Below are 12,659 nucleotides of genomic sequence, written 5' to 3' on the forward strand. Positions count from 1 at the left end.
TGTTTCAGTTCCCATAGGGTTCATTACATTTTCCTTGTCAGCTAATAGTCTGTCAATTTCATGACCCACCAAAACTGGGTTGCGACCCACTGGTGGATTGTGACCCATAGTTTGAAAACCACTGATGCAGTTACATTATGAGAGGAGCCTTTACTACAATGGAGGCCACATGTTGTGTTGTTATTCCCACTGCCCCCTACCTTTTTGCCCCCCACTTCAAGCATTGATATGAGTTCCAGAAGCAGAAACAACCTGCACATCTCACAACAGGAGAAGACGAACAGGTTTACTTCAGATATAAGAAGTACAGCGATCAGAAGGCATGCGACCCTTGCACTTCTGGTTCCTGCTGAAATCAGAAATTCTCAAAGCTGATCTCTTTAGACTTTCAGGTGCCTAAGGGCACTTCTGGAAGGAACATTTCAGAAGAATCAGAAGTATGTTGGATATACTTCAAGATCTGTTGAACTTAGTAAGGCATGCACCAAAAAGTTGATAATACAACTGGTTTTTTACAGGCAGTCCAGGACACTGCACAATAAGCATTAAATCAAATACAGGTGCAGCCTATTTATCCACGGATTTTTTTGTCTGTCACACCGGGCTCCCCACACCCTAGGGAGGCTGCAGGAGGCTTGCGTAAGTGCACCCAAGCCCCTGCAGCCCCCTGAGCGGCGCAATCCGGGGATTGCACCGCTGCCTCCTCCCTGCCTCCAGGTTGCCCCGCCCCTTAAAGGTGCAGAGGCCAGGGCCCACAGGCTGGGGCGTCGCAACGCCCGAGTTTGAAAAGCCCTGCCTCAGCCCAAGGAGACCTCCAGCCTGCTCAATTTAGCATAGGATGTAGCAGTAGCCATTTAGAGCCACTGCTCCTGTGCTGGATATGATTGGGCCATAGGCAGTGGTTCTTGAACTTTTCCGGCTCGAGCCTCCCCTGATCCTTGTAGTCATTGGCCACGGCTCCCCATTACAACATTTCACCTCAGTTACCCCCAAAATGGGGATGAAGGTGTTATAATTATACACTGGAAACAAAAAAAAAACAGCTGCCAGCACTCAGAGGCTGTAATCCTAACCACACGTACCTGAGAGTAAGCCCCATTGAACAAAATAGGACTTACTTCTGAGCAGACCTGGTTAGGATTGTGCCCTGAGTTTGTTAGCAGCACACCTGGAGGGTTTTGGAAAGGGAGGGGGGAAGAAGTGATTAATTTGCTGAGGGAGGGGAAGACTTTGTTTTGTGTGTATCTACTAATTGCAAACTGATGCAACCTGAGACCCAGAGACTGTTTGGTTGGAATCCTAACCACACTTTCCTGGGACTAAGTCCCATTGAACACAATAGGACTTACTTCTGAGTAGACCTAGCTAGGATTGTGCCTTTTGTCTTACAAGAGCAGCCAACAGAGTATCCCTCCCCCCCCCCCCTAAAAAAAAGGAGGCAGGAAGAAAAAGGGGATGGTGGAAAAGAAATGGGGATTTTTATTTTTAATCAATTTTTGGAGACAAAGCCATCAAGAGTGGCTTTTTTTCTTTTTTGAAGGGGGAGGAAAAAGAGAAAGGTGAAGATCCTGGGTTAAGTCCAATTCAGTGCAAATTCCTGGGCAGCAGGGCAATCATGGGCCAGGGCAGATCTACCCCTCCCCATCCACCAGTGCCCCCGCTGCTACCTTACCTTCTCTAACAGGCACAGAAAGGTCTGGAGACAGCTGGGGAAAACTGCAGCCTCTTGTAGCAGCCCTTGTAACATTGGACTGCCCATGAAAAATTTTGCTGTTTGATTCTGTTTACCTTGCCTAATAATAAGGCTGTCACTTCTCAAGACTCATAAAGGACAGTGAAGGAATGTGCATGGATTAAATAATAGTATGCAATAGTATGCAAGCTGATTATGCAAGCTGTATTATTATTACCTATTTGCAAGCATGGAAAATATTTCCACAGTGTCCTCTTATATAGCATGGGGATAGCAACAGTTCATCTTCACACAGGTTCAGTGTCTTTCTGCATTTTTTTTAAAACTGTAAGCTCTTTTATTTTGATGTCTAAAGCACTGTGAATGACTTTTTGTTGAAAAGCAGTATAAAAATAGTTTAATAATCATAAAGCATTCATTACACAATTGGCTCTTAAATATGTATTAGTTGCATATGCAAATTTTAACTTAAGTTCTATCACAGATACTACTTACAAATTCTTCACATCAGTGATTCCTCGAAAAGCCTTCCTTGGAATGCCTTGAATCTGATTTTCACTTAAGTCTCTGGACAAAACAAAACAAAATATATACTGATTAAAACAAATAGACCAAAACAAATATAGAATCACTTATCCCTACTGACCTTTTAGATTTGGATAGATAGAAAAGTTTACACATCTACATTATTTTGACTGAACATGTGCTGATATTTTGCTGTGCATATTTTACCCATTTCATGAACTGCAAAACGTATGTGTGATATAAAACCAGCGTGATATAATGGTTACAGTGGGTTCAAATCCTCACAGCCATGACGTTTACGGCAACAACTTTGAGACTGTCACTATCTCTCACCCCAACGTTATGCCCCCAGATTTTTCCATCATTAAAATGGTCAGGGGTAGCGAGGACCATGCATGACATCCTGAGCAACTTGTAGGAAGTGTGGAATATAAAATATAAATAATCAAAGCAGTTAAGGAACTTATAGGTTACTATTCTTTTTCGACTGAGGACGCAGTCCTATCCAACTTTCCTGTGCCGGTGCAACTGCAATGCAGCCCTGAGAAAGGGGAACAAATATTCCCTGTCCTGGAGGAGGCTTCCATGACTGTCCCCTACTGCAGAATGCAGCACATGCCTTGTTGGCACAGCTGTTTGTATAATCTTTGTAAACAAATGTATACAGAACCTGAAGTTTATAGAACAAAACAACTTTTTAAATGTATAGCAAAGTTAAGCTAAGTGTCCTTAGTGTCACTTTGTGTCCAAAGTTAAGCTAAAAATTTTAAATAATGTAAGTGAGCCTAGCACACCATTTGCTGTTGTAACTGAAGAGTGCATTGATTTTAGAGCCGTTCATCCCAAAGTTACTGATATTTGCAGTTTGAGGCATTTATAAGTAGCTTCCCTTGAAGCTGAGGGTTTAAAAAACAAACAAACAAAAAATGAAGCCGCAACTATTAGAATGCATTCCATGGGATTTTTCTCCATGTCAATAAATTCTGCGTTCTATTGTGAACCTCCATTAAATTGATTTTATTGAATAACAACATTGTGGCTCTGAATGAGAGCACCACATAGAAAACCCACAGTGACATCCAGGTCAAGCTGTGTCACAGAGGGCTTTTTTCTGTTTTCCATCAGGATGATGGTCTATTCACCCCATTCAACCCAAATGTCCTTGTCAGACAAATTCAATTTATACTAGTCATCTAGTCTACACCAATTCCTCTTGGTAGCTGTAATTGTTCTCTCAGACTGACAGACAAATGTACACAAACAATGCCTTCCTGTTTTCTAAAGATGAGTTTTCAAACATATCCATATGCTTTTCAACTTTTGCAATTTATTAAACAGTGACCAGTAAGATAGCCCTATTTTCTTCATCCTTTGCCCACTACTTGATACTGAAATATTAAATGCTGCATGGAAGACTTTTGTTCCAGCAGTGATAGGCTGGGGTGAGATTTCAGAGACGCAACAATTCCGTACTAAAGTATGTACAATGGAAAGCAATATGAGAGAGCAACAGCATCTGGTTTCATCAATGAATAAAACATGGTTACAAAGATTTAACAACAAAAATAAGCAACAAAAGAGAAAAAGAACTATATGGTACATGAATCAGGAAAGCATCCACTTTATGCAATATATTGACTATCATATCTACAGTTTATGTTATGTCCTTAACTTTTATCCTTCTCTGCTATCTTTTCTCAAGGTATCTAAGAAAATAGAAGATCATGGGAAATTAATCTTTGGTTGTAAAAAAAATTGAATAAAATAAATCAGTTTGTTAATTGATTAAGGGCGCAATCCTAACCCCTTATGTCAGTGCTTTCCAGCACTGCAATGCAACTCTGAGGTAAGGGAACAAACATTCCCTTACTTTGAGGAGGACTCTGTGAGTGACACCCAACAGCACATGTCCCATTGGTACCGCTATGCCAGTGCTGGAAAGCACTGACATAAGGGGCTAGGATTGCGCCCTAATTTTATCTTCTATTGAAATATTCTTCACTGGCCAACAATGCAGTCTCTTCAAATCTCTACGGTTGTGCATTGATTTTATAAAGTACTTCCCATATTCTAACAGCCTGATAACTTTAGAGGTACTGCTGGGGTGATACTGATGTTTCAGCAGCACGCTGCATTTATGTAGCTGCCCATTCGCATTACAAGTACGCTGCACTGTGCAGGTATTAAAATACGTTGATCTCTGTTTGATACTAATGTTTGAAAGGACACAAAGACTTTTCAAGAACAAGTCTGTCCTATTCACCCAACATACAGAAAAGTGAACATATTTCATAACAGAAAAGTGAATTTTAATTGGTCACATTCATGGCTGTTTTCTCCAAAGAGCATTTTGTAAAAAATCCTTTTAGTTTGTGACAAAGGTAAGAATAAGGTATAAAACAATTTCTCCCTCCTTGTACTGATAGAAAAGAACTGTAGTTACTGATTTCAACTTCACAAAGAATCATCTCAAAGAGAGAGAGAGAGAGAGAGAGAGAGAGAGAGAGAGAGAGAGAGAGAGAGATGCAAACTACACTATTATTCTCTACAAAGATCCCTGCCTCTTTAAGGTAATGCTTTCTATAGTCTCCTAGTTGAAGAGCAGGTCTTGAAATAGCTACATGGGGCCTGAAACAAATGAAACATGCACCATCTTACTTACACACATACATAAGTGTGCACAAAAACAAAGACTCAAGAAATATCAGAAGGGATCACTTTCTTTCATTGCAAAGTGGGTAGGAAAATGGCCTGAGATTGCATCCCTCACAATCACCTCTGAATATGGCGATGCAGGATGCTGGTGAGCAGAATCCCTTCAGAGAACATCTGATTCAGACTTCACTTAATACAGGCTTGAGGTAATATTGTAAACTCTTTGTAGATCCATCCCCATATTGCAATTTCCAAAATTGCCAATGTGCTTTCAAAGAAGGCCTGGAAGTGACTCCTTTGCATCTTCCACAGCTAACACGTGACATCATAACAAAAGGCATCAAGGTTGTTCACAAATGTTTTTATTAGCTTGTTTTTAAAAGTATATTCTTAATGATTTCCATCTTAAATCTTTCCATCTTAAACTCTGCTCACTGGGGAAGAGGCACTTTTTCAAGTGGGTGCTGCTCTTTTATTTAGCAAAGGGAGAGTAACTGGCCCGCCTCACCCCAGCAGTGTCTTTTCTAGTGGCTGTTCTTTTGCATCTTTTTAGATTGTGAGTCCTTTAGGGACAGGGAGCCATTAGTTATTTGATTTTTCTCTGTAAACCGCTTTGTGAACTTTTTTGTTGAAAAGCGGTATATAAATACTGTTAATAATAATAGTCCAAATGTTAAATATAGATTTCTGCTCAGTTGGGGAAGAAAAGAGCAATTTTTAATTGGTCTGGGGGAGAATTAGGAGCTGACCTGACTGCCCCAGATAAGGAGTTTTTTAAAATAAGCAGGTGCTGACAGTTTTTGAAAGGAAATCAACTTTCTGTTAAGGCCATTAGAGAAATTGTCTTCATCTGCAGTATATTATGCATTCATTTAACTGTTTGAGTATGAAAATTTTTGATGTAAACTGTCTCTATCTGCCTCAATTTTCACAAGTGTTTAAACTTACTATCCTTTAAAGAATTCTAAACAACGAGTTTTGTGACATCTTAAAGAATAAGCTATTGTAGTGCACACTTCTAAATAGCCTGCTTCCATTCTACAGACTAACATGACAATTCCTTTAGAAGTTTTAAAGAAACAGAAGGAAGTTCTTTGCTAATTTAAAATATTGACTCAAAAGGATTTAGATCATTGATAAGATTTGGTTATAAAGTCTTGGGGCAAAGTTACAGTACAATCCAGTTATTTCATTTCAGAAAAGTTAAGGGTTCAATCCTGCATTTATACACAAGAATGAGGTTTCACAATCACAAGCAGGCACCAGGACTGTCACATTAACTCTGACTGACCTTTCTCACTTCACAGCTACCAAATTAGTGGTAGAGACAATTTCAACTAACTGGTGGCTTTTATGTTTTCCAAACACAGAATTATAATTATATTGTTCTATCAATATGCAATCTTTAGAACCAGGCACAATCCATAAGCTTAATTCACCTACAAAAATTACTTAAAACAATAGGTGGCTGTCTTGATTCATTTGAAGAAAAAAAATGTAATTTGGATTACATAATTTTTTGAATCACTGTCATTAAACCGTGCCAGACTTGATTCATCCACAAACCATTTCCCCTTCTTCTTTTTTGTTTGCTATTAAGCATTAGGAAGAGTTCTGAAAGTTTCAGAAATTTTTAGCTGGCCATTATGTCACTGTTTCTGTTTGGGTGCTGAATTCCTGTTAACCTCCATAGTATCAATTCAGAAACACAACAGACTTGCTTTTGCACATATCACTAACAGTATTTTTAATATTTCTTTTAGGTTGGAATAAAAAAATCACATTAAATCATGAAACAGATTCCAGCTGCTATAAGAATTACTTACATGATTACAGTCTGACACACTGAGATCCTGAACAACAACTTCCTCAGTCTATATTATTCAATCATGTTATATCTGCCAAGCAATCTTTGATTATACGCTGGAATTAAATTGATATTTTACTTCTCTCTAGAATTCAAACGGCCTTTTCCATTCCAACACATAAACATAAAATTTTCCCCCCTCCCAAAAAAAAAAATATCCATATGTTTCAACATACAAGTCTTAGCTTACTGAACATCAACTGAGATATTTCCATTGAGGTTAGCAGAGTCCTGATGGAATTCATACGGCTGTGTATATTTTGTCTGGCAGAGGTAGGACTTTGAGCAAAACAAGCACTGTTCTGCTGGAAGTTACTCAACTTTAACGTAATGACATTTTGAAATGCTACTTCTGGGACTTGTCAGTGACTTAAGGACATTTCTGTTTGTTTATAATTGCATGCCTCTATCACTGAAATACTAATTTGCCAAGCATAGGCCAAATAACCAAACTGTGCGTCCACCTTTCCTTTATGGTTGTTATATATATAATACTAACTAATTCACTGAAAGACTCTCACTGCACTACATATTCATTTTGGATAATGCTATTGAAAAGAAAAAAAGTTGACTGAACACCAGAAGCATTTGTAGAAAACTGTTAGGATGACCAAAGTATAAAATCAGATTGCTTTATTTTAGATGAATATTATATTGTCAACAAAGCGCATAACACATGTTTAAAATCTATCAATGTTAAGATAAAATCCTTTTTCTTGTGCTCCCCACGAAGTCATCAACATTGATCATCCTTTTGTCCAACAACTTAATTCCTAAGAAGCTTTCATGATAGTAGAAAACTTGCAAAGCAAGAGTAGAGTGGTTATGATTTTTCAGACAACCTGGGTCAAAACATGCTGCGGTAAATAAAAGAGCACTGAGTAAAATGTAATGAGATACTCCAGTTAGGACCTTGAGATAATCAGTTAGGATCTTGAGATATATTATCAACTGCTTTTACGGAACCAGCCATATTTAATATCTTTCTTCCTTGACACATAACGTTTTTGGAAGGGATAAGCAAGACCGGGAAATACACCATTACAGTCTATTCAACATTGGTAAAGTAACAAATATACTGAAGAAAAAAGTATGAAATACCTTACTGGATATGTGAAAAGCAAGTCTTGATGGGTATTTGGCCTTACAGCATACAACAAAGATTGTACAACATGGTTAGTGTCAGACTTCTCACTTAATGGCACACAATTGTGCAAAAAATGTGTGGGTGTGTTCTTGCTATTTAAAAGCATTAAAGTATCTTCTGACATTTCAAGGTTTATTCCTGGAGAAGACAAGGACAGAACTCTGATTAATCAGCAAATGTCTTGGCTCAGCACTCTGTAAGAATATTTATCTACATAATAGCACTTCCAAAAATTAACTAGACTTTCTTTTGAGTTGCCATCAAACATGTTATTGGATTGCAGATTGACAATGTCAGCTCATACAATTAAATTAAGTATAAAAGAGAAAGTGATGGCTGGCAGGGGGAAGGGAGAAGACCACATGCTTAACTGGCTCATATAAAAGTTCCCATGTTCCCGTTTTTGTTTACATACTACAAGGGACTACATAAGGGACAAAAAAATGGTCCTATGGCAATTAACTGTTATCACTTCTGGAAGGGAATAAATTGTAGCTCTGGCATGTATCTGCCTGAAGTCTATTCGTCATAAAGAGGACTGGAAAAGTAAGTGTTCCAGCTAACATATGTTTGCTTATTGTAAGCACATGTTTGAAATTCACAAAGTAGGGAAGAGAAAATGGTCTACTACCAATATTAGGAGGACTTGAAAAGCTAATCATGCAAAGAAGATAGTTTCCAGCAGCAGTTCACTTCAGTAAGCTCTTCTAAGGCAGGATTAATCTTCCCATCTCCATGCATACATTCAATGGCACTGTTAGGGGACAATTCTCCTAAAGGGTTGGGAATGTTGGGAAGAACTGTGTCTTGACCTATAGCAGTGGACAGGAGGTATTATTCATTAGCTTACCTCTCATACAATGACAAGATTCAGGTAACAGAAACAAAGCAAAGGGCATTTTTGCTGCTTCTGCCTTGCACAAGGCAAGGAGGGAGAATTAAATCAGGCCTTCAGTGGAAGGCCAAAGCAGGGACAAGACTCTTCAGTCATCTGTATGTTGGGCTGGAAAGTCACCTTGCCTATCCACCCAGTATAACAATCAGATATTAGCTGATCACTCTTGAGGGCTAAGTAGGAATTTTTGCCCTTCGCCAGACTGATCTATAGTTGAGTTTTTTTGTACTCATTCCAGACTATTTCAGAGGGTGTATGTAGTGCTTTAGCCAGGTTGGCCACAGATGGAACATATTTGGGAGAACAGGGGTTAAATACTGTATATGGTTTGGTGTATCCTATGAGGTAGGTTGGTCAAAGGGCCACTGTCCATAAGCTGCCCGGCTCATAAATCCTTGGGCAAGGATTGTAAATGCAACCTCAGTAACTGCTTAGCTTGGGGAGGGCTGTACCAGGTGTCACCCTTAGGAGGCGGTGAAAACACACCAACCGAGCCTCCATTTTCCAGTCTTTGCTGCCTCACTCTCTCACAGGCAATCATGTTTTCACTGCTCAGCAGCAAGAACATGAAGTGACTGGGCTTGGAGAGGACCAAAGATCACCGAATGGAGGTGGGCTTATTGCATTAAATCCGATGCAATGACCCGGTAGGTTGGGGGAGATGAGATTACATCATTATGTTATCCCTGAACGTCCAGAACGTTGAGCTCAAGCAGGTGAGCACCACAACAGGTGATGCACACCCCTGGGATGCCTCTGTATAGTACAAGTCACTATTCAACAATTCAAAGAAGAAATGCAAACATGATTCTTCAACCAAGTTCTACACATTGTATCCAATTAGTTTCAATGCACTGACAACTCTAGCCTGCTCTAAATAGCCTTTTTCTTTAATACATGAACAGAAGGTTAGATACAACAAATAAAATGCAAATCAACACTGTGGATAGAGGAGAAGATGTCTCCAATTCTAACAACTGTTTGTGGAAGCAAGTTTGCAAGCAGACTTTCTTGCCTCTTCTTTTCCGAAGCATCCTCCCTGAATGCCTCCAAAAGTAGATCCTGTGGGTTCCTCAGGAACTTGTTGAGATTGGGCAATTGCAGGGTGTTTTTCCAGATCCCCAGTCCAAGCATTGCTTACTTAGAGAATTATGGCCACTTTAAGCTAATTAGCTCCCTTTCCCCCCCAACAATGGCCGTAGTTCTGCCCTGCAGCACTGCTGGACCCCACCTCCAGGGTAGCTCGACTGTTCAACCTGCAGAGGTCCTCCTTCTTTCCCTCTCCTGCCAGCAGCTCCTCCCACCATTACAGCAGCACCTTGGTCCTCCACAGGTCTTAGGCATGGCAGCCAAACACCAATCTCAGTGTCTCCAACAGTTTCTGCTCCAAAGTTCATTCACCCATCAGTAGTTTCATAGTCCATCAGCTCCTCAGTTCATCAATCTTACATTTCCTCCTACTACTACCCACACCAAACTCTCCCCTCATCAGGTGCTTTTATGCCTGAGGGCCCTATTGCCTTCAAGTGGCTACAGCTCTGTAGCACATTCTCTGCTGAATGCCTAGGCCTTAATCCTTAAAGGGGCCACTGCTGACACCACATCCTACCTCCTTGCCAGATCTTCCACAATTCCAATACACAGGGTAAGGGGGAAATCCTCTGAATTTGAGCTCAACAATTTTCCACAAGTTCATAGAGAAGCTTGTTCCTGGATTGGGGGGATCTCCCCCTCAAATCTCTCACATCACATCTCAAACCCCAGAACTGGGTGGAAGGGGGCTTTGGAGTAGAGGTCACTTATGTGAACATCCTTCTGCGTGAAATTGTTATGATACAACCCACTGAACACTTAGAGCCTAATCCTGTGGTCGGCGGCATGGCTCCGTGCCGCCGAGCACAGTCACAAACATGCCATAAGGCACATTTGTGGGGCTCACCACCGGGCTCCCACCGGTGCTAGCCCAGTGCCTGCGGATGCTGGACAAGCGTGGGGCGGTCATAAGAACATAAGAACAGCCCCACTGGATCAGACTACAAGGCCCATCTAGTCCAGCTTCCTGTATCTCACAGCGGACCACCAAATGCCCCAGGGAGCACACCAGATAACAAGAGACCTCATTCTGGTGCCCTCCCTTGCATCTGGCATTCTGACATAGCCCATTTCTAAAATTAGGAGGTTGCACATACATATCATGGATTGTAACCCGTAATGGATTTTTTCTGCAGAAACTTGTCCAATCGCCTTTTAAAGGCATCCAGGCAAGACGCCATCACCACATCATGTGGCAACGAGTTCCACAGACCAACCACACGCTAAGTAAAGAAATATTTTCTTTTGTCTATTCTAACTCTCCCAACACTCAATTTTAATGAATGTCCCCTGGTTCTGGTGTTATGTGAGAGTGTAAAGAGCATCTCTCTATCCACTCTGTCCATCCCCTGCATAATTTTGCATGTCTCAATCATGTCCCCCCTCAGGCGTCTCTTTTCTAGGCTGAAGAGGCCCAAACGCCATAGCCTTTCCTCAGAAGGAAGGTGCCCCAGCCCCGTAATCATCTTAGTCGCTCTCTTTTGCACCTTTTCCATTTCCACTATGTCTTTTTTGAGATGCGGCGACCAGAACTGGACACAATACTCCAGGTGTGGCCTTACCATCGATTTGTACAACGGCATTATAATATTAGCCGTTTTGTTCTCAATACCTTTTCTAATGATCCCAAGCATAGAACTGGCCTTCTTTACTGCTGCCGCACATTGAGTCGACACTTTTATCGACCTGTCCACCACCACCCCAAGATCTCTCTCCTGTTCTGTCACAGACAGCTCAGAGCCCATCAGCCTATATGTGAAGTTTTGATTTTTTGCCCCAATGTGCATGACCTTACACTTACTGACATTGAAGCACATCTGCCATTTTTTTGCCCATTCTGCCAGTCTGGAGAGATCCTTCTGGAGCTCCTCACAATCACTTCTAGTCTTCATCACTCGGAAAAGTTTTGTGTAGTCTGCAAACTTTGCCACTTCACTACTCAACCCTGTCTCCAGGTCATTTATGAAGAGGTTGAAAAGCACCAGTCCCAGGACAGATCCTTGGGGCACACCACTTTTCACTTCTCTCCATTGTGGAAATTGCACATTGACACCCACTCTCTGTTTCCTGGTTTTCTACCAGTTCTCAATCCATGAGAGGACCTGTCCTCTAATTCCCTGACTGTGTAGTTTTTTTAGTAGCCTTTGGTGGGGGACGGTGTTGAACGCCTTCTGAAAGTCCAGATATATAATGTCTACGGGTTCTCCTGCATTCACATGCCTGCTGACCTTTTCAAAGAATTCTAAAAGGTTCGTGAGGCAAGACTTACCCTTACAGAAGCCATGCTGATTCTCCCTCAGCAAGGCCTATTTATGTGTTTTGAGATCCTATCTTTGATGAGGCATTCCACCATCTTACCCGGTATAGATGTTAGGCTGACCGGCCTATAGTTTCCCGGGTCCCCCCTCTTTCCCTTTTTAAAGATAGGCGTGACATTTGCTATCCTCCAATCTTCTGGCACCGTGGCCGTTTTGAGGGACAAGTTGCATACCTTAGTCAAGAGATCTGCAACTTCATTCTTCAATTCCTTAATAACTCTTGGGTGGATGCCATCAGAGCCCGGTGACTTATTGATCTTTAATTTATCAATGAGGTCTGAAACATCTTCTCTTTTAACCTCTATCTGACCTAATTCCTTGGTCAGGAGGGGCTGTTCGGGCAGCAGTATCTGCCCAAGGTCTTCTGCCGTGAAGACAGATGCAAAGAACTCATTTAATTTCTCTGCCATCTCTAAGTCTCCTTTTATCTTCCCTTTCCCTCCCTCACCATCCAGCTTCCATGCCCA

General features: G+C 41.1%; 1 protein-coding gene across 1 annotated transcript in view; it reads right to left on the minus strand.

Moving 5' to 3' along the window:
• The window catches only part of SLIT3 (slit guidance ligand 3), a 534,848-nt gene that overhangs the window by 270,348 nt on the left and 251,841 nt on the right, over nt 1-12,659 (minus strand). Inside the window, exon 5 of the mRNA XM_066612910.1 lies at nt 2,189-2,260. Within this exon, the coding sequence (XP_066469007.1) occupies nt 2,189-2,260 (72 nt within the window). The remainder of the gene's footprint in view (nt 1-2,188; nt 2,261-12,659) is intronic.

This window comes from Tiliqua scincoides, chromosome 2 (assembly GCF_035046505.1).
Source record: "Tiliqua scincoides isolate rTilSci1 chromosome 2, rTilSci1.hap2, whole genome shotgun sequence".
NCBI lineage: Eukaryota > Metazoa > Chordata > Lepidosauria > Squamata > Scincidae > Tiliqua > Tiliqua scincoides.